Below are 21758 nucleotides of genomic sequence, written 5' to 3'. Positions count from 1 at the left end.
ATAATCAAGAGTAGACTGTAGCGTTTTCCCAACGGTAGTGAAAGCAGACTTGAAGGTGATTTGAGCCCGTGTAATAGTATCGGAATGGCTAAAAGACACCCTGATGCCTCTATAAACCTGGCCATTTATGCTGGATCCGACAACAACTTCTTTTTTTCTTTATCGCTCAACTTCCTTCCAGCGATTTTAGTGACGTACTCGACATAGCCTCTCGCAAGCAGTGCGTTTCCACGATCCAGCAAGCGTTTTATGCGTCTATTCGAAGCGGGGAGCCAAAGGCCGGCGTTGAAACAAAATATACAGGCCGAGAGTTTCTTGCCTCTCCGGTAACATCGGCCAAGGAGAACCGCTTCCGTGAGCATATTGAACATGCGGAGTTCTCGACTTTGAGGGCAAAGAAGACGGTCACACAAGTTTGGACGATCGCGAGACAGAAGCAGCACTCGCGGTACCATGGGGATACTTGTGGATGGTTCAGTTGGACATCAAAGTCGTTGACAACAAATACCATAAATAGCAGCCATAAGTAAAACAATGAGTTAAGTTTCTTGGTTTGAGTGACGATTATCGTAAGCGAGACCGAGATGACAGCATTGACTCTGGGATCGAGGGTTTCGCGTGGCTGCCATATATTCTTCAGGATCTGTTTCAGAGAGCCACTCTTGCATGCTAGTGCGAGGCATGGCAGCATGAGGAAGCGCAGGAGTAAACGATTCTTGGTGACCCGCCATAGAGATACGGGTGTGTGGGGAGGCATTTTCGCTGTAAGATTCTTGAAAGCGTTCATTGTCGTCCTCGCATTTAAGTGAGATCACAAGGCATAAGACTGAAAAAAATTCTCAATGAACACGTCATTCCAGCGGTCCGCTGTGAGGCTGACAAAAACAGCAACTTACTACAGAGGTTGATTGGGTTTTGTGAGTGACATGCATGAGATGTAGGCGCCGGTGGTTGCAAGGCACAGCACAGAGCCCAATACCATAGCGCGAAAGGCAGACCCGGACTAGGAGAGGAGAGCAGGAGCTGGCAGCCTTGAATTATAAGTAGCAAAATAATTCCAATCCACATACACTGTTAGTGAAAAAAAATGGATTCAAACATTCATCTATTGATTGAGGGATACCAACAACCATTGGTTCATTTAACGACATGATCTCGGCACTGACAGCAATGTTGCAGACCATATTCAAGGCAATACTGGCCGGGATTCGGGTCGTTTTTTTGGCCATGGAGCTTGAACCAGACTACCTTCAAGAATGCAGTCAGCATGGATGATAGCAAGACTGTGAAAGAGCGAGTTGAGGGCTGGTGCGAGTCAAAAGCAACAGAGCTCACCCATGTTAGCATATCCGTGAGTGCAATACTACCACCACATCGATTATAATGAGCATCGCTAATCGCACGGATTCTCCAGGGCGGGCTCACAGCCGCAGTTCTAACCCAACTGTTCGCCTGGCCACAGACCCAAGATGCAATCCCCGAGTTCTCCAGAATATGCTGGTACAGCGGGCTGGTTCTTGTTATCACGGCGGTCACTTTAGCTACACAGCAGAACATCGCCCTGACTCGCGCCAGAGCCAGCCCGAGAGGATGGGCCTATCTCCGGAGCATACTAAGCGCAGACGGAGAGAAGATCGACTCGACCGATCAAAGCCCGTCTCAGATCCAGCTATACATGTGGCAGGTGCCAGTGATGATGTTGAATTTTAGCAACATGTTGCTTGTGTTGGGAATTTTGGTTTTGGTCTTGCGCAATGAGAGCACCAGTGTAAGTGGTTATGATGCGGAAACTCGGAAGAGATTCGCGCGCTAATCTTGGATGCCTACTTATAGACCAAGTTCTCGGTAGGCGCGGTGGCTGTAATTGCTGGGGTCAATTACCTAGGATCGATGCTCGCTTTGTATCACAATGCAGTGTATGCGGATAAATCTGACTGAAGGGCTCATCACAATCACCATGAATCTTACTAAAGCGGGGGCTGTTGGGGACACCTGGAAAGGCCAGCTATTTTTTTGGTCTTCTTTTCAGCTGCCTGTCAATACGAGGCAAACATCAAGACATAATTTCTCATATATCTTCCTAAACAGTGTTTCTGCATGGCCTCGACTTTCCTAGACCATCTTAACTGCCACTTCATGGACGCCAGGGTCGAGAATCATATAAGGTAATGGAACACCAACTGATAACTGGGGGGTTTAACGGGATGTCATGAATTAGACAAAGAATGAATAAAAAAAAAGGGTCAAAAGAAGAAGAAAAGTGAAGCAGAAACAAAAGTGTAGGGTGGAGATAAGGAGGAAAAGAATAAGGCTGGGTAAGTACCATATATTCGTATGTCGTTCCCAAAAGTCCCACTTCAACTGTGTAGAGGCCAATCGACGGGCAAAAAGAAACATCAAGACCATTCAATTATCTCATTCCAAATATAGGCTCGTTGCGGTTGGCGTATCTTGTTTCGAAATGAAACATCATGTAACTTGTTTAACAGCATCCTGGCTTGCTCTCGGTGTCCTGGGAATGTTGAATGTCGATAACTTGGCGGCGCTCTCCAACGGAGGTCTGTCCAGACTCGCCCTCAAGCGCCTTGCTGGAGACGATGCGGTAGATTTCTAGAAAAGAGAAGGGATATCAGAAAAGCCGCTGCGAGAATAAATCACAAGAGAGTCCGTACCTGTGAGAATGTTCTGGAAAGCAAGCTCAACGTTGCTAGCGTCCAGAGCAGAAGTCTCAATGAAGGAAAGGTTGTTCTCGCCTACTGTTGTTAGCTGATCATTCCGGCCATCGGATGACTGTGAAATTGGGAAAGACGTACTCGCAAACTGCTTTGCCTCCTCTGTGGGTACAGCCCGGAGATGTCTCAAATCGCTCTTGTTTCCCACCAGCATGATGACGATGTTGGAGTCAGCATGATCGCGAAGCTCCTTCAACCACCGGTTGACATTGTCGTAAGTCTGGTGCTTGCTGATATCGTATACGAGGAGGGCACCGACGGCGCCTCGATAGTAGGCGGATGTGATGGCACGATAACGTTCCTGACCAGCAGTATCCCAAATCTGAGCCTTGATTGTCTTGGAGTCGACCTGAATAGAGCGAGTTGCGAACTCGACACCAATGGTTGACTTGGAGTCTAGATTGAACTCGTTTCGGGTAAAACGACTCAAGAGGTTGGATTTTCCAACACCGGAGTCTCCAATAAGCACCACTGTATGAACGCGAAGAATCGTCCATGTTAGTTGTGTTGTCCGAGTGAAGGGAATGCGCCAGGCGAATGGCGGTTTGGGCAGGCGCGGACGGGCAGTGGCAACGTACCTTTGAAGAGGAACTATCAGGCAGTCGAGTTAGTGCTGCTCATGGCGGAGGCGGACTGAAGAGGGACAGGAAAACTTACATCATACTCGTCGTTAGCCATGATTAACGGTTAGAAGAGCTCGAGAAGCTCCGATTTATAGATATGTAAAGCTTGCGGGTAAAGGAAGATTTGACGTGGCTGGATCCGTAGGCAGCTGGTGAGCGGAAACCGACAACACAGCGAAACTCAGATCTGGAGGGGCACAGAAAACGTCAGTTGCGGATCTGAGGCAGCGATGAGTCGAGACACGAGGAACAGAATCGAGTGCCCAAATGGGACGGAACGGGAACTCACACACGACTTTGTTTGCAAGGGGGAAGCGGAAGATAGGAGGCTCTCCAGACGTTTGCTCGTCGCTCCTTATGAAATCCGGCCTCCGTCGCAGGAGCCGAGTGGCCGCCCTCCCCCTTGGGGCCTAGCCTGGTGGGTCACGTGCCCCGCTTGTTTCATATCCTTCTCTTCTGTGAAGAAAGACTCATTCACAATCGTATGCACGGCGTTTCAAAGGAAGCGATTCAAGGCTGGAGAAATACAGCGCTAGCGACGGAGCATCTGCTCCAAGCCACGTGGTTGTCCGTGTACTCCCACTGCATGGAGCTGCGACTTTATCTTGAAATACTTTGAACAGCCTTCAGATACTCCACACATGCCCCAGTTCCGGCACTCGAATTGGCCGAACCTAGGTATATAGCAGGTGCATTCGTCTACTTTAATTCAATGGTTGGTTGAACATGGCGATGGGTACCGTCAGCGATGATGAGATCTCTCTTACCTCCACCATTGAAAGTGACCAACAGTCTGAGTATGAAGTCAACACAATCCTGTCGGAAGATCTATTTGAAGATGGCACGAGATATCTCGTTGAGTGGGCGGGTTATCCGATTGAGAGATGTACTTGGGAGCCCGCCGATGCCTTTGGTGATGATGAGACTTTGCGCGACTGGAAGAGAAAGAAGCGACTTATTGAGGACGGGAAACTCGAAGCGTTCGATGTGGCTTCTTGGGAGGCCAGGATAATTCAGCTGAACGAAGAACGGGAACAGAGAAGGCAGAGAAGAGCAGCTAAGCGAGAGCGCAACATCGCTTTGTCTGGGTCAAGCCACGGCAGCCAAGCTGTTCCAAGCAGGCAAAGGCCTGAAGCCTCGAGTGCTTCGATCCACCCTCTGAACACAACCGCCAACTCTGCTGCACCCCGTCCGGTAAACCCTCCCAGACATGGGCCGGCAGCTCGGAAGCTGCCACCTGTGCTATTCGGAACAAGCCAAAAGGCTCCAATGACGTCTCGCCCTAAGAAGACCCCTTCAACTGACACTCACAAAACTTACACGTTGTCTTGGAAGCATAAATTTGAGAAGAGGGCTCAGAGGGATCGCGTTCCAGACATAAATCAACTTGAACTCAGGCGGCCATCCGACTGGGCAACTGCTCCGTCTGCCGACGCAATTCAGTTTAGCAGTTCTCGTCGAGGTCCAGTTCAAGTCGAGACTAGCAACGCCAGTCCCACGGACACAGACAGGCCGGGCTCATTGCTGAATTCACCCATATTACCCCAGCATATCCAAGAGTCTCCGGCCTCTTCACCCCGGTCAAACGACGCCACTCGAGAAAACTCCAAGCCTGGATCAAGCGACCAAATCCACCCATCTCGCAGGGCATTTGTACCCACGGCTCCAAGTGACTCGCGGATCATGGACCATGGGGCTTTGCCAGAAATGCCCCCCAGGATACCGGGTTCGAAGGCGAGATTCGTAAAATCAACCCATGGTCGCTTCTGGAACTTTGGGGAATTCTACGTTTCCCTGTATTTTGGCCAAGATAAGCAGGACATTGGAAATGCGAGGCTATGTGGCATTGACACTCGTTATGCGAAAAAGATCCTTTCAACAAAGGTCGGTGACAAGATCGAGATTTGGTTTCGCTATCTGTGTACCCTAGATGAGTACCAACAACTTTGTGAACGGGTAAGCAGCTGACTTTGGCTTTCACCCTTGTTGTCCCTCACTAACATAGAGACCTTCCTGCCAGTCAAGAAATCTCAAGTTCTCCAATGGATGGATTGAGGGCTTTGATGACACAGAGCCAAGGATTCGCACAATAGCCGAGACACTCCAACAGAACAGTCTGCTTGCGATAGCTGAGATCAATAACAGGACAGACGACGTGCTGCTTGCATACCTACCCAGATCTCCTGTCTTCAGCTTTCTGGATGAGACTCCTGCCGGATATGGACAGAGTTATCTTAGACTTGCTCTAAGGAGCTATCTCGGACCCTTGGACAGGCTGAATTCACATCCGATAATAAATCGCCCGCAGCTGACAAGCCCTGTTATCAGCTCCCCTACTGGTTATTTTGAGTCAATAAAAGGAAAGGCATCAATAGGCGCCAAACAACTAGATAAACCCGACGTTGCACAGGGGATCACTGGAAAATTGCCTCTCGATCCGCCCACTCTCGGTGTACAACACTCCACCAGTTCAGTACCATCCCCTGCTTCCACCAGACCCGGTGCATATGATATACCGACACAGCTGAAATCTCACATACCCGAAAACTCTGACCACCTGATGAGCGAGCCTATGGACCTCGACACACGGAGTGCTCAAGCCCCGGGACAGCCGGACAATGCCGAAGCACCTTCGAATGCGATGGCGAATTGGGACGATGAATTCTCAAAGAGGTTCAATATCACCTTTGACGATTTAGCAACGCTTGGCGCTGCTGTAAAGGGTCAAAAGGCGGATATGTTTTACGTCTGGTTTCCAGACGACTCAGAAATGGTCAGGAGGGAAAGGGATGCGATGGAGTCATTTTTGAAACTACACACTCGTCTTTTATATTCCAATCGGGTTGAAGGAGACTGGGAAAAGTTTGTTGCTACCAGCAGGAAAGCCAATATGCCCGGCGCTATCCTTGTAAGTGTGATTCGCTCTGTTTGAAGGTTGTCTTACTAACACCTGACCAGTTTCATGAATCTTTTATCGACTATCACAAAGTTCCTTTGCTTAGAGACCTGCTCCGTAGATCCGTGACGGTTTGCTGGAATATCTCGCTTTCACAGCCACTTCAATACGTCGGCCATGAAGTTCATAAACAGCGGTTATTCCCTCATGGTGGCATTTTCCTAATCACTGAGGATTTCATGGTCAGTCGGCTGGACGCCACTTTAACCATCCTAGCGTGGTTTCACGACTGGTTGCAGAAGAAGTTTCCTGGACACTGGAAGCTAATGCTTCGCCCTGGCGTTCAACAATGGGTTTTGAGACAAGCAGAGCTTAGCGATGAATCGCAAAAGCCCAAGTGAGTTTTGCCTCTTACCTGGCGTCCTGCATCACCTTCTCATTCAAATGCTAACGAGAACCAGGTGGCTGGCAGTGTATCATCTGCTAAGCCAACTCGGTGTTTCGGCATCTGATGACCCGAACTTCGAAGCCGACTACATCAAAACATTCGTTATCTCCCCCCCAACTCTTCCCATGTACGGTTCACGAACTACTGAAGAGTCTCCCGATGTTCCCCGTGATGCTAGCCAAGAATGCCGCGACACCGATCACCTAGCAGAGTTCTTTGCGGGCTGGGGCTTGGTCTATGCTCACCGATTTCGACGATTCATCATGCTCACAGGTCTCGAACCTCTCCCAAGATGGACACAGTGGCAACATGTTGAGATTAAACGCGGGTCTGGAGACTTCTTTACAGCGTTCTCAATCGACTCTAGTGCCGTTTGGTCAAAGTTGACAAAAGGCGTTCCAAAACCAGCTTCACATAGTGAACCTCTCCCAGCCTACACACCTCGAACACCGAGACAACCCGGCACCTCCGCCTCTGAACAGCGACTTGCGTCGTCGGCATCTCATTCGCAGGCTTTATTGAAACATAAATACGCCCAGCCGTATCAGTGAAGGTCGGCGATTCCACAACTTCGATGCATATATAAGCGATGAAGTATCCTTTTTTTTATTCAATACGTTCCATGGGATTCAATGATGCTGCAAGTTCCAAGCAGGATACCAGGTAGATACGGGATCGTTTGATACGGGATGGTTTATGGCATTTCTTCGTCAGTACCAAGAAAAGGGACAGAAATAATCAAATTCCCAAATAAATTGCCATGCCATCATCCAAGAGAGGGTCAGACGGCTGCGATCGCTCAGAAACATAATAAAAGCGCAGTAGAATGTACAAGACATGCACCAGGACAAATGATGCAACAGAGTAGGGTTGTCTGCATATAGCCAGCCAAGAGCCAGTCATGACCCAGCTGCCCTGCTCCGGTACTCCCTAAATGTTGAGATGGAAGGATGCTGCTCCCCCAATCCAGCGGCCTGCGCTGTTTCCTTGCCCTTCGAATTCTTCTGCCGCATTTTCTCCTCCCACCGATCCTCCTCTGCCGCGATCATAGAGTGGAATCGCCCTCCCTGACCACGGCCAAGGTATACGGGCTTTTCGTTGCGGCCAGCAACAGACTCTGTCACAAGGACAAATTTCACACTCGATCCAGGCGTCTCAAACATCGCATCACTGAGGATTGTTTCCATTTCGGTGCGGAGCGCACGTGCGCCTGTGCCCATCGTGAAGGCATTCGCGGCAATCTTGTGAAGGGCGGGTGTGGTGAAGCGGAGTTCGATTCCGGACAGGGAGAAGAGCGTTGCGTACTGGGCGACGAGAGAGTTGCGTGGTTCGGTGAGAATTCGGACGAGAAGAGATCGGCTCAGTGCAGACAGGGCGGCGGTGACAGGAATGCGGCCAATGAGTTCGGGGATGAAGCCAAAGTTTTGGAGGTCGGCTTGGTTGACAAGGTCTAAGGGGTTGAAATAGGTGGGCTCGGCGTGGAAAGGCGAGACTGAGGGCGGTGTGAAGAATGGGAGGTGTTTTTTGTATAGGGTTTCCTCTTCTGAGCCTGGTAGGATGGGTATCGGTTCGTTGGCTGAAGTATCTGAGGCGCGTGGGTGTTCCGTGGATGCGTGAGGTCTCCGGACTGGTTGGCCGAAGCCCATAGATCCTCGTGATATTCGGTCCATCACTACCTTGTGCAGTCCTCCAAAGGCGCCGGAACATATGAAGAGGATATTGTCGGTGCGGACATTGTAGGTCTCCCCTTTGTGCGGCATGCCACCATTGGGTGGAGTGAAGGGTGGGTTGCCTAGTGGGTTGTTCGACGGATATGCTGATGAACTCGGCGTGCCGGTACTGCGGGGAGCACTCCGCTCCTGCTTTGCCTGCACCTGTACCGTTGTCCCCTCGATGATCTTAAGGAGGGCTTGCTGTACTCCTTCACCGCTCACATCCTTGCCATGGCTAACCTTTGCCGCCGCGATCTTGTCAATCTCGTCGAGTACAATTATTCCGCGCTCCGCTTCCTCGACATCGTAGTTCGCAGCAGCTAGTAGTCGGTGCACGCATACTTCTGCATCCTCGCCGATATAGCCCGCCTGTGTGAAGGGGGTACAATCTGAGATGCTGAATGGAACGGATAATACCCTAGCTAGGGTTTTCGCCATCAACGTCTTTCCAACTCCAGATGGTCCGAGAAGAAGAACATTGGATTTCTCAAGCTCTAGTTGCGCCCCCGACTCATCCAATTCCGGATTATTCGCGTCGAGGGCGAAGCGTGTTGATTCCGGGGACGAATAGGAGGTGCGTTGTTGGCCTGGGTACTCGTCTACTCATTAGATCAGTTACCGGTCTCGCAAAAACGGATATGTAACTCAGACGGCAAGAAGTCATACCCTCAACAGGATGATGCTCAACGGAATCCCTCCGCGCACGCTTGGCAAGTAACTCCTCGGCTTCGTCCTGGCGTCTCTGCAGCTCCTGTACCCGTTGATAGTGGTTATATACCGCGACACTCAATATCTTTTTTGCGCGATCCTGTCCAACGACAAATTGGTCTAGGTACTGCTTCAGTGTCTTTGGGGTGATTTTTGGAGCTCCGAAGGCTGGGGTGGATCCTAACGGGCCGGCCGTGGGCAGCCCGGACTCGTAGACACCGGAAAATGGTTGGTTTGTAAAGTCGGATCTGTCGAATTGAGACCGGGTAGGGAAGGAGGCAGACGAGCTCGAGAATGGGCGACGCTCGTAAAATGAAGGTCGAGCGAGCGCAGGCCGATAGCGGCGAAGGGCGCAATTACGGGGCACCTGAGGCCGATATGGCCATGACGCCAGCCGCAGCATGAGGGGCGCTGCAGTCGCAATATGAAGTGGGTGATGAAGCAAGTGTTGTTCAAACTAACAAATGATAAGTCATAGAGCGGAACGAGCAGATGCTGAAGGATTAGTGAGGAGGTGGGAAGCCGGAGAGAGTGAGTCGTGCATGGTGCGATAAGATGCTCGTGATGATCTCCGCCTTCCCCGCAGTTAGCCGCCGTTGGAGACGCTGGCGGGGCCTTAGTCTCATCAACTTCCCAGACGCTTCGCGACTCTGTGAGTCTCCCAACATGCATATAGAGGTTTCGAAACACCTAAATGCTACTACTCTGCAGAATGAGTTTGTCTAATTTTCCGCTAGTTCATTTCATGACCTTCGTGTATTGATACAGTATATCACGCATAGTGTTCCTAGACACAACATGAAGCGCATCTAAGCTTTTCATGAGAACAACATGTCCAAGACCGAAGAATCGCTGCTAACCCATGCGCTGCATTCTCATCAAAGCCTACGGATATGGCAGAGTCGGCCAGGTGAGTAGTCCTGTCACCTTGGACTATTTCGGTCATGGGCCATATTTGGGCTCATGCTTTGGGAACAACTGTAATTCACTCATATTGAGTGACGAAGCCGCGCCTGAAGGTGTATTGGGATGGCGACATTATCGGATGAATGTTGTCCAGTGCAGCTGACTGTGTCACCCAAGCTCACTAGTTCCAAAATAGGCTGAAGTCGATGCTTTTTTTTTGGCACCAGTATATTCACTTGTTTGTCTTAAAAGCGGCCTGTTGTTCCATAGTCTGCGATATGAAGCCACGGAGCGCCGCCCAGCGATTTGATACCGAGTTCCCAGCGTCGGGCTCGGAATTCGGCTGAGTCGCTGCGGGAATACTCGACATTTGTGCCATATTCTTCGCGAAACGATCACGCTCTGATTTCTCCAACTTTTCCTTGCGCTTTAGCGCGCCTGGTTTGTGTTTAAGCGTCTTCTGTTTGATTATATTGACTTGACTCGGATCATTCAGCTCTATCTCGGCGTCAGGCAAGGCATCGGCTAGTGATTCAAGGCTCGCGACGAGTTTCTTGGACGCTCGGCGCCGCTTGGTTGATTTTGCCGAACTCTTTTCAATTTTCGACACGAAACTGGCGTGTTTGATGGTGCGCTTGTCTTTCTTGCTAGTCCGAAAATCGTCGTCAAAAAGTGACTTTGTGGAAAGGGAGCCGTTTCCGGCGGCGGGCCTTGCACGGGTTTTCTGTTTCTTGACCGGTGCCTAGACAAAATTGTTAAAGAATTTACCTCTAATTGCCAATGTTGGGTAACTTACCATCGCGGTTCAACGTTTGATATCAAGTCAAGACAGCCCAGAGAGTTCGAGGACAAAAAGAAAATTATGTAGTCAAACCATCTACTTGTCACCGCCTCATCTTCGGCCACTCCGCAAAAAGTATCGAATTTTGCCGGCAGATCATGAAAAGAGCACTCACATGATGCTCCCCACACCACGTGAGCATCTTATACTTTTTGGTGTTTTGTGGTTGCCAGCGTGCATTTACCCCTCCTTTAAAGCCTAGCCAGAAGAGTTATTATTGACTCAACGGACAAGACCGAGAACCACTAATCTCGCCTGACACCCACTCCTTCAAACCCAACATAGATCGCTCGTCTTGTTCTGCCGCCCTTCCCTGTTTCCGGACTAGGCTGTTGGGGCAAAGAAGATCCACAGTTTGCCAATAATAATCGCAGCGCCGCCGAATCGTCCAAAATCCAGGCTTGTTTGTACCCTGTACATCTCTGTTATCGCCACCAAACTGCATTCCGCCAAATCCTCGTGAATGCGTCTGTCTCCCCAGTCCTGTTTTTCCAGCTCGTGTGCCATTCCAGTCCTGCCTCGGCTTCGGATCCCTCAACATTTTTTATCCATTCAAATATACCGCCAGTCCCTGTGCAAGCCAACGCCATTACAACACACTCCTTATACCTTCTTTCGACTCCTTTCAACCGCACATCCTCCCCCTTCGTCCCTGCCATTGACAAGTCCGATCAATATGGGCTCTCTCGGACCATATAAGCAGAAGCACAAGGTGACTGTGGTCGGTTCAGGAAACTGGTACGTCCTGAGGCACTCTTTCTTTCACAATTTCATGCGCTGATGGCTTAAGGGGCACTGCTATTGCCAAAATAGTTGCCGAGAATGCCGCCAGCAATCCCGCCGTTTTCGAGGAGGACGTCCAGATGTGGGTTTTTGAAGAACAAGTTGAAATTCCGGAGTCGTCCAAGCACTACGATCCTGCCTCTCCTCTCTGCCAAGGAAAGCAGAACCTCACCGATGTGATCAACAAAACCCACGAGAATATCAAATACCTTCCTGGAATTGCCCTCCCAAGGAACCTGCACGCCAATCCGTCACTGGTGGATGCTGTCAAAGACAGCACCATTCTCGTTTTCAACCTTCCGCATCAGTTTATCATCAACATCTGTGGGCAGATCAAGGGCAAGATTCTTCCATATGCGCGCGGTGTTTCCTGCATCAAGGGTGTGGATGTAAATGAAGAGGGGATCAGTTTGTTTTCCGAAACCATCGGCAAGATCCTTGGAATTTACTGCGGTGCTCTCTCTGGGGCCAACATCGCCAATGAAGTCGCTCAGGAGAAGTGGTCCGAGTCCAGCATTGGTTATGATCCTCCGCACTTTGATTCCAAGGCCCCTACTCCGAATCGCTCTCCGTCCGCATCCACCGACGACATTGTGCACTTTGAGCACAAGGATGTTTCCGGACAGTTCTCACGCGTGAAGCTGCAAGCCTTGCCTTCGGAATTCCCTCCTATCGATCATGGCCTTCTTAAGTCACTCTTCCACCGCCCCTACTTCCACATTCGGGTGGTCAACGATGTCGCCGGCGTCTCATTGGGCGGCGCCCTTAAGAACGTTGTGGCTGTCGCTGCGGGCTGGGTCGAAGGTATGGGCTGGGGAGACAATGCCAAGGCCGCGATCATGCGTGTTGGCCTTTTGGAAATGGTCAAGTTCGGCGAGCAGTTTTTTGGAGCCACGATCAACACCAGAACGTTCACGGAAGAGAGTGCCGGTGTTGCGGATTTGATTACAAGCTGCAGCGGCGGACGAAACTTTCGTTGCGCAAAGCTGAGCATTGAGAGAAACCTGCCAATCGAGAAAATTGAGGAAACGGAGCTGAACGGCCAAAAGCTGCAAGGCACACTAACGGCAGTTGAGGTTAATCAGTTCTTGAAAAAGCAAGGTCTTGAGGATGAGTTTCCACTGTTTACGGCAGTTTATCGTAAGCATTACCCATACCCCCTCAACCGAACATAGACTGACCGTTCTCACAGGTGTTCTCCAAGGCACAATGACTGTTGAGGAAATTCCTTCTTATATTGAGCGGTAATTACGGCCTAACATTACCACCCCTCCGATTCGTGTCGATTATTAATTCTCGGAACTCCTTTCCTTCATTTCTTGCAGTAAGCCGATTTTCCATGGTTCTTCTCAATTGGAAATGCAAGAAGGCGACGACGCGAAGGTGACTCTGGGTGCGAAACTGTGATGCCCATAATTGACGAGTATACCTATTTGTTGTATATTCCCCTGTTTCTGCATTGACGGATTTAAGGTCGTGGGTTCTCTGCATGCGGGTATAGATTCGGACTGTGATAGACTTATACTAATAATATCCATAATAATTGTCAGAGAGGCCTCGCTCAATCTGTATTGCGTGTCACAAAATCCTGGACTCGTTGAGATGCCAAGCCGTGAGTTGGAGTTGGCATACTCCAAGCGTGCAGCCTCCAAAGCTGCTTATCCCCACCTGGAGATCACGAGATTCAAGCGGCAGAATCTAGACCGCAATGACGTCAACCTCCGGCGGGGCCAGCCAGGCACAGTCGAGCTGGCGTCTTTCTCTTATATATCCTGTGCCCTGTTTTCTCGAAGCGAGGCCTGCCAGGGTCTGCGAGAAGTGCCAATTTCAAATTCGCAGTCGAATCTGCGTCTCAGTAACGGCACTTGCCCGCTACCCATTGTTTAGTTGGCTCGCATTCACCAACGCGACAGCAAAGTGCCACATCGCTTGCAATGGCTCACGATACTATTTATTTGCTGCCTCTGAATGATGATGGTTCTCCAGATGTGCCCGGGGGATACATCTATCTTCCGCCTCCGGACAACCCTGAGTATTCGCTCCGCTTCGTGATTGAGGGAAGCAGCTCGATTTGCAGGGATGGCACGCTTTGGGTCAACATGCCTGAGATCGGGAAACCGTTTGATCGCTCGGCCTATCGAGGCTTCAAGTGAGGCCCGGACTCCCCTCCCTTGGGAGCGCATTAGTTGCTAATACATCCTTGGTAGATTATCTCCAGACTTCAGCAGGAATATCCAGATTGATGTACCCGTTACGTGCCCCGGATCTTTCGCTTACTACGTGACATATTCTCCTCTTCCCGATTTCACCATTTCTCCTGGCCAGGCTGTGGAGCCAAGAAGGACACCCACGCACTATATCGATGTTTCTCCTCGGTTGAGCCTCGGTGGCCGAGGCATCCCACTCAATGCCCTATCCATATTCTCAGTGAATTCCAAGTTCATGGGCAAGTATCCCGAGGACTGGGACAAACATCTCAGCAGCATATCCCGTCGCAAGTATAACATGGTCCATTTCACACCGCTGATGAAGCGAGGTGCTTCGAACTCTCCCTACAGCATTTTCGATCAGCTTCAATTTGATGATGTCGCGTTTCCGAATGGAGAAGAAGATGTTCGCCAGCTCATCCAAACCATGGAGGGGGAGCACTCGCTCCTATCTCTCGCTGATGTCGTCTGGAATCATACTGCGAATAACAGCAAGTGGCTCGAGGAACACCCAGAAGCCGGGTACAGCGTTGAGACCGCCCCTTGGCTTGAAGCCGCATTGGATCTGGATACTGCATTGCTGCAATTCAGTCAGGATTTGCAAAAGCATTCCTTGCCAACAGATATTAATACAGTTGACGACTTGACAACTGTGATGGACGGAATGAAGGAGCATGTGCTCAAAGATCTTCGGCTATGGGAGTTCTATATCCTTGATGTAAAGGCAAACACACAAAATATTCTGGATGAGTGGAAATTATCCAAGGATATTGATTTACAGAGTGGGCAATGGGCCGAACTCGGCCTAAATAGCTTCAAAAAATTAACCTTGGAGCAACAGACCACCCTCATCCGTGAAAAGGCGATTCCAACTGCCAACCAGATTCTCGGACGGTTCAGCCGAGCCATTGACGTCCAATTCGGTGTTGCCATTGCTACTGCTCTCTTCGGCCAGTTTGACTCGGCCAGCTCAGATCTTCCCAGCGTGTATGATGCTCTGCGCAAGCTACTCGACGTAGTCAACGTCCCGTTCTACAAGGAATATGATATAGACCTGTCCGCGATAACAGATCAACTCTTCAATCGTATCAAGTACATGAGGATCGACGACCACGGGCCAAAGCTCGGGCCTGTGACTGAAGATAATCCTCTTATAGAGTCATACTTTACCCGGCTGCCTTTGAACGACATCACGAAAAAGCACAACCCAAAGGCATTAGCTCTAGCAAACAATGGTTGGATTTGGAATGCTGATGCTATGCGTGATAATGCTGGTCCAGACTCTAGGGCCTACCTACGACGAGAAGTGATCGTCTGGGGCGATTGTGTTAAACTACGGTATGGAAGTTCGCCCAAGGACAGCCCGTTCTTGTGGGACTTCATGGCAAAGTACACGCGCTTGATGGCCAAGTACTTTTCCAGCTTCCGAATTGACAACTGCCATTCAACTCCACTGGTAGTTGCGGAGTATCTTATTGATGAGGCACGGAAAGTCCGCCCTGATCTTGCCATTTTCGCCGAACTCTTCACCGGCTCTGAGGAGGCCGATTATGTCTTCGTCAAGCGGCTTGGTATCAATGCCCTCATCCGTGAAGCCATGCAAGCCTGGAGTCCGGGGGAGCTCAGCAGGTTGGTGCACCGTCATGGCGGTCGTCCTATTGGCAGTTTTGAGCTTGATCTACCCTCACCAGGTTTAGCTTTCAGTAAGTCCAATTCCGACGGCGGTGAAAAAGAGAACATCCGCAACATCCGTCCCATACCTGTCCCAGCATTGTTCATGGACTGTACGCATGATAACGAAATGCCGGCTCAAAAGCGAAGTGGGAAGGACACCTTACCAAACGCCGCACTCGTTGCCATGTGCGACTCTGCGGTGGGAAGTGCCATGGGCTATGATGAAATCTATCCAAAGATTGTGGATCTAGTGCACGAGACTCGTTCATATTCCGTGTCTGAACTGCCCGAGTCTCCCACGATTGACGCGCTAGCCAGTCTCCCGGGGATCTGCGGTCTCAAACGGCTGCTCAACGAGCTTCATACTATGATGGGCGCGGGGGGCTATAACGAGACGTTCATACATCACGATGGTGAATATATCACCGTGCATAGGGTCCATCCTCAAAGTCGAAAGGGCATATTCTTGATCGCCCACACGGCTTTCCCAGGCCAAAGCAGCGGGGCCCTTCTCCCGGCTACCCATCTTGCCTCTACTCGTGTTAACCCTATCGGAACTTGGCAGCTCACAGTTCAGGAAGAAAACAGTGACAAAGAGCAAGCTCTAGCAGATCCATCCTACCTTCGGGGCTTGCCAAGCCAAGTTCACAAGATCGAGGGTACTAGGATTGAGGAGAAAGATAACAACACTATCATCTCGGTCTTGGACACCTTTGTTCCTGGCTCCATCGCTTTGTTCGAAACATCGATCCCTGGTTTTGAAGATGCAGCTGCACTCACCAACGACAGCATCACTCAAGGTGCAGGTGATGCATTCTCAGAGCTAAGCTTGATTGATCTCAACTTTGTGCTATATCGCTGTGAGGCTGAAGAGAGGGACTCGAGTGGCGGCCAAGATGGAGTGTATAGCATTCCAAACTATGGACCATTAGTCTATGCAGGTCTACAAGGGTGGTGGAGTGTTCTCGAAAACATCATTAGGTATAATGATCTAGGACATGCCTTGTGTGATCACCTTAGGCAAGGCCAATGGGCACTTGATTACATCGTCAGGCGCCTGGCAAAGGCAGCACAAAAGCCGGAGTATGGCTCTCTCCAGCGTCCTGCTAAGTGGCTGGAGGAGAAATTCCAGGCAGTCCGCGGCTTGCCAAGTTTCCTCTTGCCCCGTTACTTTGCTATTATTGTCCAGACCGCCTATGTGTCTGCCTGGAACAGGGGTATACAGCTCCTGGGAAACGACGTGCGGGTCGGCCAAGTCTTTATCCAACAACTCGCCATGGTCAGTGTTCAGCAAACAGGGCTTGTCAACTCAGCGTCCCTATGGCCTACAAAACAAGTTCCCTCCCTTGCTGCCGGTCTGCCTCACTTTGCGACTGACTGGGCAAGATGCTGGGGTCGAGATGTCTTCATCTCCCTCAGAGGTCTTCTTCTTTGCACTGGCAGATTCGACGATGCCAAGGAGCATATTCTGGCCTTTGCTAGTGTGCTCAAGCACGGTATGATCCCGAATCTTCTCGGTAGTGGCAAACTACCACGGTACAATTCCCGCGACTCGATTTGGTTTTTGTTGCAGGCAATCAAGGATTACACAATCATGGCCCCCCGTGGCCTAGAGATCCTGAACGAGAAGGTTCCCAGGCGCTTCCTTCCGTATGATGATACATGGTTCCCGTTCGATGATCCCAGAGCCTATTCGAAGAGTTCGACTGTATTGGAGGTAATTCAGGAAGTCTTCCAACGACACGCTTCAGGTCTCTCGTTCCGTGAGTACAATGCCGGTCCTGAACTTGATATGCAAATGAAACCAGAAGGGTTCCAGATTGACATCAAGGTTGATTGGGAGACGGGGCTTATCTTCGGCGGAAACCAATTCAACTGCGGCACGTGGCAGGACAAAATGGGTGAGAGCGAAAAGGCTGGCAACAAGGGAGTTCCAGGAACACCACGGGATGGTGCGGCAATCGAAATCACCGGTTTGGTTTACAGTGCTTTGACGTGGGTCATAACCCTTAGAGAACAAGGGCTCTATCCGCATGACAAGGTGGATATCGGTAACAGCGAATCCGTCACGTTCAAAGACTGGGCTGCAAAGATCAAAAGCAATTTCGAGCGTTGCTATTATATCCCATTGGATTCAAAGGAAGACGATCAACACGATGTTGACCCAGGGATCGTTAATCGCCGAGGAATCTACAAAGATTTATATCGATCCGGCAAGCCGTATGAGGATTATCAGCTCCGCTCAAACTTCCCCATCGCAATGGTCGTTGCTCCCGATCTCTTCACACCATCTAAAGCGTTGGCCGCGCTTGCTCTTGCCGACTCGGTTCTTGTCGGTCCAATTGGAATGGCCACACTGGATCCCTCCGATCTAAACTACCGTCCCAACTATCACAACTCTGAAGACTCGACCGACTTCGCGACCTCCAAGGGTCGGAACTATCATCAAGGCCCAGAGTGGGTATGGCAACGGGGATACTACCTTCGTGCCCTGCTCCACTTTGATCTTGCCCGCAGGCAGACAGAACATGAGCGAACGGAAGCATTCCAGCAGGTAACCAGGCGCCTGGAAGGCTGTAAGCGGGCACTCAGAGAAAGTCCTTGGAAGGGCCTCACGGAGCTCACGAACAAGGATGGTAGCCATTGTGCTGATTCGGTATGTATATTCCCCGCGTCCTGCAGCGCGTTTATTCTCTGGAAGGCTTGTGCTAACTAGGTTGCTTTTATAGTCTCCGACCCAAGCTTGGTCTGCTGGTTGTCTACTTGATCTGTATTATGATGCGTCACGATATGCATAGCGCCTGGGCGCTGCGTGCAGCCGGAAGTATATTTCGGCCTTGTCAATATTCATACAAAGTAGCTTTTTTTGAGTACCTAATGTTTTACATGCCTACGTTACCCATCTATATGATACCGTCCAAATCTCAGAAGTTGAGCGGCCTGCATAAAATATCCATAATTAAACTGAAGCTGGGCATAATCTATTAGCTGACTCAGCATGTACAACTTCCGCAACGATCAACAAATGTCTACAGGAATCGGCGCTCTTGCTAGCTCGAACGCCAAAAGATCGCAAAACGAACTGAACAGCGAGCAGAGGGACGCAAATCGCGCTTATTACCTTGATTCGCGGCATAATCTTCTCTGATCATCGAATCCATCTCCAGCTTGCGACACAGTGTAACCCGATCTTCTACCCCTGACGTCAGCTGTTGTCGAGAATCCGAGCACCCAATTTGAGCGAGACCAGACACTCAGCTCCCCCGATGCATCCATGAAAATCCAGTCGGCGCAGAATCTCTGATAAATATGTCGTTCACCCAAGCCGCTATGGCGGCAGCGGTAACTGCTGCCGTTACCGCCGCCGACAACGGGACTCATGATGAACCGAACCCCTCTGATCCGCGCAAATCAACACGGAACATATACACACAGCTTGTGATTAGTTCGGCCTTGGGGATAACTGCTTTTTTAGCGTTCTGTGTATGCTCATACCTATCTTATGGAAACCGGTGGGCTCGAGGCTAACACTCAAATTTCGCGAGTAGCTTCTGCGGCCGAAATGGACGGAGTTATACGCGGCTCGAAGGCGACAGCGCCGTGCGGCCCTACACCTACCGGAGCTCCCTGATAGTTTCTTCGGATGGATCCCGGTGCTGTATCACATAACTGAAGAGCAGGTCTTGCAATCTGCGGGGTTGGATGCGTTTGTTGTACGTGTGGATCTTTCGTTTGTTCAAGCAGATCGTTAAAGCTAAGCACTAACGAGGCAACTGGCAGTTCCTCTCCTTCTTAAGATTTGCGATCCGATTCCTATCTACCGTTTTTGTTTTTGCCGTGGTTGTCCTTCTTCCAATTCATCACAGCTACACGGGGAAGTGGGGCCTTTTGGACTGGGACAAAGATCTTGATAATAGCAAGGATAAGAAGAAGGACTTTTCCAAGGATCCGAAGTATCTATCGGCATATGTGGTCTTCGCCTATATTTTCAGCGGCCTTGCTGTATACATGCTTCTTCAAGAAACCAAGAAGATTATCAACATCAGGCAGAAATACCTCGGTGGCCAAACAAGCACCACTGACCGGACAATCCGGCTGTCAGGAATTCCTCCTGAAATGGGCACTGAGGAAAGTATCAGAAAGTTTATTGAAGGGTTGCATATCGGAAAAGTGGAAAGCATCACCCTTTGTCGAAACTGGAGTTCTCTGGATCATTTGATTGAGGAGCGCGTCAAGGTCTTGCGGAATTTGGAAAAGTCTTGGGTCAAATATCTGGGCTACAAACGGGTCAGGAAAGCTGGCGACACGTTACCATTAAGGCATCAGCAGCCGCCTAACTCAACCTTATTTTCGGAGGACGACCCCCTTCTCTCGAATGAGCAGGAAGACTCATATGATCATGCTGGAAATCGACCGACGGTTCGCATCTGGTACGGCCGGTTCAGATTACAGTACCGGAATGTTGATGCCATCGACTACTACGAGGAGAGGCTCCGCAGGCTCGACGAGCAGATTCAGGACGCGCGTCAGAAGGAGTACCCGCCCACTGAGCTTGCATTTGTGACCATGAAATCTATCGCTGCTGCGCAAATGCTGGTCCAGGCTATTCTCGATCCCCATCCTATGCAGCTTCTCGCCCGGCTGGCTCCTTCGCCAGCGGATGTTGTTTGGAAGAACACATACATGCCACGGTCAAGACGAATGCTGCAGTCATGGTCTGTCACTATAGCTATCGGCTTTCTGACTGTTTTCTGGTCAGCACTACTATTTCCTATCGGAACTCTTCTGCAACCGGAAACCCTCGGAAAGGTGTTCCCTCGGTTAGTTGAAATTCTGAAAGAGCACCCTCTGGCAATGTCACTTGTCCAGACTGGTCTTCCCACTCTGGCTTTCTCGCTGTTGACAGTTGCTGTGCCCTATATTTATAATTGGCTCGCAAACCACCAGGGGATGATATCTCGCGGGGATATTGAACTGTCTGTGATCTCGAAGAGTTTCTTCTTTTCATTCTTCAACCTGTTCGTCATCTTTACGGTCATCGGGACTGCTACCAACTTCTACGGCCTTTGGGAGCACCTTCGAGACAGGCTGAAAGATGCGAACACCATTGCGCTTGCTCTCGCCAAATCCCTAGAGGGCCTTGCTCCATTCTATACAAACCTTCTCATTCTCCAAGGCGTGGGTTTGTCACCACTCCGGCTCTTGGAATTCGGCAGTGTGCTCATGTACCCCATCAATTTCTTGACCGCTAGGACGCCGCGGGATTTTGCCGAGCTCTCTGCGGCACCCACATTCAGCTACGGTTACTCAATCCCACAGACGATTTTGATCTTGGTGATCTGTGTGGTTTACAGTGTATTCCCAAGCTCGTGGCTGATCAGCTTTTTTGGTCTGATCTACTTTGTACTTGGCCACTTCATCTACAAGTATCAACTGCTCTATGCTATGGACCACCGACAGCACTCTACAGGGCGAGCATGGCCGATGATCTGTAGCCGAGTCCTCGTGGGCTTGGTAGTCTTTCAGCTAGCTGTAGCTGGAACACTTGCTCTTCGCGCCGCTATCACCCTGTCATTGTTGACCGTTCCCTTGCTGGCTTCGACCGTGTGGTGTTCATACTACTTCACGCAATTTTACGAACCCTTGACGAAGTTTATAGCTTTGAAAAGTATTTACAATGATGCTGTTGCGTCGTCTTCCGGGGACCTTTCGCCTGTTGGAGAGATTGGAGGAAATAACTCGGAGTCAGCGTCCTCCACCTTCTCCCCGCCACTGGGACTCGACAGAGATTCATTGCCCGTACGAGTTGGAAATCAAGTGCTGGGTCTGAAGCTCAAAAGGTTTGAAAACCCTAGCCTCATATTGCCCCTCGACAGTGCGTGGCTTCCCGGGCGTAATCCTATGCCTGAGCTTCAGGAAGGGTTCGAATATTTTCATGTCCCTTCCCACGGATATAGAGAGGCCAGAAGGGACGATGAGGACCCGAACAATGTTGCTGTCTAAGCTTATCCCTAAGCTGATTGGAGTGTTCTATCATTATCCAACTTCTTGTCATTGTTATTTTAGCTTTTGTACATAGTAGCTTGTATATAGATATACACATCTTTCACATGCTTCGATGTAGTAGGGTATAGCTCCCTATGCTCACACGAGTTGTCAACGCAGCTACCTGAAGTTTCAAATAGTGGTCTTGCCGGTATTGATAAAAAAGGTTAAAGCATTGAAGGT

General features: G+C 50.2%; 10 protein-coding genes across 10 annotated transcripts; 6 read left to right on the top strand and 4 right to left on the bottom strand.

Annotated features, from left to right (window-relative positions):
• Positions 1 to 12: 12 nt before the first annotated feature.
• On the bottom strand, positions 13 to 471 carry BJX68DRAFT_233772 (uncharacterized protein). The gene has a single exon (XM_071039664.1). It carries the CDS (start codon positions 453 to 455, stop codon positions 126 to 128), a length of 330 nt encoding a protein of 109 aa, XP_070900655.1. The 5' UTR covers positions 456 to 471; the 3' UTR covers positions 13 to 125.
• BJX68DRAFT_233771 (uncharacterized protein) lies at positions 456 to 825 on the top strand (the record flags this gene model as incomplete). The annotated part of the gene is made up of 1 exon (XM_071039663.1): positions 456 to 825. A coding segment is annotated over exon 1 (221 nt), but the record flags the coding sequence as incomplete, so codon positions are not given.
• Positions 826 to 1267: 442 nt separating this feature from the next.
• BJX68DRAFT_265252 (uncharacterized protein) lies at positions 1268 to 1938 on the top strand (the record flags this gene model as incomplete). The annotated part of the gene is made up of 3 exons (XM_071045200.1): positions 1268 to 1351; positions 1415 to 1768; positions 1834 to 1938. 3 exons carry the CDS (start codon positions 1268 to 1270, stop codon positions 1936 to 1938), a joined length of 543 nt encoding a protein of 180 aa, XP_070900653.1.
• On the bottom strand, positions 1858 to 3695 carry BJX68DRAFT_233765 (Rab family GTPase). The gene is made up of 6 exons (XM_071039662.1): positions 3645 to 3695; positions 3390 to 3542; positions 3311 to 3323; positions 2814 to 3203; positions 2673 to 2753; positions 1858 to 2610 (listed from the first exon to the last, which is right to left on the bottom strand). Exons 2-6 carry the CDS (start codon positions 3408 to 3410, stop codon positions 2483 to 2485), a joined length of 633 nt encoding a protein of 210 aa, XP_070900652.1. The 5' UTR covers positions 3411 to 3542; positions 3645 to 3695; the 3' UTR covers positions 1858 to 2482.
• A 386-nt stretch (positions 3696 to 4081) lies between these two features.
• BJX68DRAFT_265250 (putative Chromo domain protein Chp1p) lies at positions 4082 to 7250 on the top strand (the record flags this gene model as incomplete). The annotated part of the gene is made up of 4 exons (XM_071045199.1): positions 4082 to 5311; positions 5376 to 6263; positions 6314 to 6648; positions 6713 to 7250. 4 exons carry the CDS (start codon positions 4082 to 4084, stop codon positions 7248 to 7250), a joined length of 2991 nt encoding a protein of 996 aa, XP_070900651.1.
• Positions 7251 to 7424: 174 nt separating this feature from the next.
• BJX68DRAFT_48888 (putative ATP-dependent Clp protease) lies at positions 7425 to 9633 on the bottom strand. The gene is made up of 2 exons (XM_071049260.1): positions 9078 to 9633; positions 7425 to 9010 (listed from the first exon to the last, which is right to left on the bottom strand). Exons 1-2 carry the CDS (start codon positions 9520 to 9522, stop codon positions 7599 to 7601), a joined length of 1857 nt encoding a protein of 618 aa, XP_070900650.1. The 5' UTR covers positions 9523 to 9633; the 3' UTR covers positions 7425 to 7598.
• A 47-nt stretch (positions 9634 to 9680) lies between these two features.
• On the bottom strand, positions 9681 to 11031 carry BJX68DRAFT_233757 (FAM207/SLX9 family protein). The gene is made up of 2 exons (XM_071039661.1): positions 10822 to 11031; positions 9681 to 10767 (listed from the first exon to the last, which is right to left on the bottom strand). The coding sequence occupies exons 1-2, from the start codon at positions 10822 to 10824 to the stop codon at positions 10258 to 10260; spliced, it is 513 nt and encodes a 170-aa protein (XP_070900649.1). The 5' UTR covers positions 10825 to 11031; the 3' UTR covers positions 9681 to 10257.
• A 511-nt stretch (positions 11032 to 11542) lies between these two features.
• Positions 11543 to 12897, top strand: BJX68DRAFT_265248 (glycerol-3-phosphate dehydrogenase family protein; the record flags this gene model as incomplete). Its single annotated transcript, XM_071045198.1, has 3 exons — positions 11543 to 11604; positions 11657 to 12789; positions 12842 to 12897. 3 exons carry the CDS (start codon positions 11543 to 11545, stop codon positions 12895 to 12897), a joined length of 1251 nt encoding a protein of 416 aa, XP_070900648.1.
• A 354-nt stretch (positions 12898 to 13251) lies between these two features.
• On the top strand, positions 13252 to 18441 carry BJX68DRAFT_233754 (putative glycogen debranching enzyme Gdb1). Its single transcript, XM_071039660.1, has 3 exons — positions 13252 to 13798; positions 13857 to 18186; positions 18260 to 18441. The coding sequence occupies exons 1-3, from the start codon at positions 13584 to 13586 to the stop codon at positions 18326 to 18328; spliced, it is 4614 nt and encodes a 1537-aa protein (XP_070900647.1). The 5' UTR covers positions 13252 to 13583; the 3' UTR covers positions 18329 to 18441.
• Positions 18442 to 18579: 138 nt separating this feature from the next.
• BJX68DRAFT_233750 (putative DUF221 domain protein) lies at positions 18580 to 21607 on the top strand (the record flags this gene model as incomplete). The annotated part of the gene is made up of 3 exons (XM_071039659.1): positions 18580 to 19013; positions 19079 to 19243; positions 19311 to 21607. Coding segments are annotated over exons 1-3 (2054 nt in total), but the record flags the coding sequence as incomplete, so codon positions are not given.
• Positions 21608 to 21758: the final 151 nt, after the last annotated feature.

This window comes from Aspergillus pseudodeflectus (genome assembly GCF_044049435.1).
Source record: "Aspergillus pseudodeflectus strain CBS 756.74 chromosome Unknown BJX68scaffold_14, whole genome shotgun sequence".
Taxonomy (NCBI): Eukaryota; Fungi; Ascomycota; class Eurotiomycetes; order Eurotiales; family Aspergillaceae; genus Aspergillus; species Aspergillus pseudodeflectus.
The sequence above is the reverse complement of the archived record's forward strand: the minus strand, read 5'-3'. Positions and strand labels throughout refer to the sequence as shown.

Bases quoted from the DNA above. Each gene is read 5' to 3' on its own strand.
- BJX68DRAFT_233772 (XM_071039664.1), bottom strand. From the start codon at position 455: ATGGTACCGCGAGTGCTGCTTCTGTCTCGCGATCGTCCAAACTTGTGT.
- BJX68DRAFT_233765 (XM_071039662.1), bottom strand. From the start codon at position 3,410: ATGGCTAACGACGAGTATGAT. The intron at 2,754-2,813 runs GTACGTCTTTCC...TAACAACAGTAG, and splicing joins GGAGGCAAAGCAGTTTGCGA to GCGAGAACAACCTTTCCTTC. The intron at 2,611-2,672 runs GTACGGACTCTC...TCTCTTTTCTAG, and splicing joins TTTCCAGAACATTCTCACAG to AAATCTACCGCATCGTCTCC.
- BJX68DRAFT_48888 (XM_071049260.1), bottom strand. From the start codon at position 9,522: ATGCTGCGGCTGGCGTCATGGCCATATCGGCCTCAGGTGCCCCGTAAT. The intron at 9,011-9,077 runs GTATGACTTCTT...TCTAATGAGTAG, and splicing joins TGAGCATCATCCTGTTGAGG to ACGAGTACCCAGGCCAACAA.
- BJX68DRAFT_233754 (XM_071039660.1), top strand. From the start codon at position 13,584: ATGGCTCACGATACTATTTATTTGCTGCCTCTGAATGATGATGGTTCT. The intron at 13,799-13,856 runs GTGAGGCCCGGA...CATCCTTGGTAG, and splicing joins TCGGCCTATCGAGGCTTCAA to ATTATCTCCAGACTTCAGCA. The intron at 18,187-18,259 runs GTATGTATATTC...TTGCTTTTATAG, and splicing joins GTAGCCATTGTGCTGATTCG to TCTCCGACCCAAGCTTGGTC.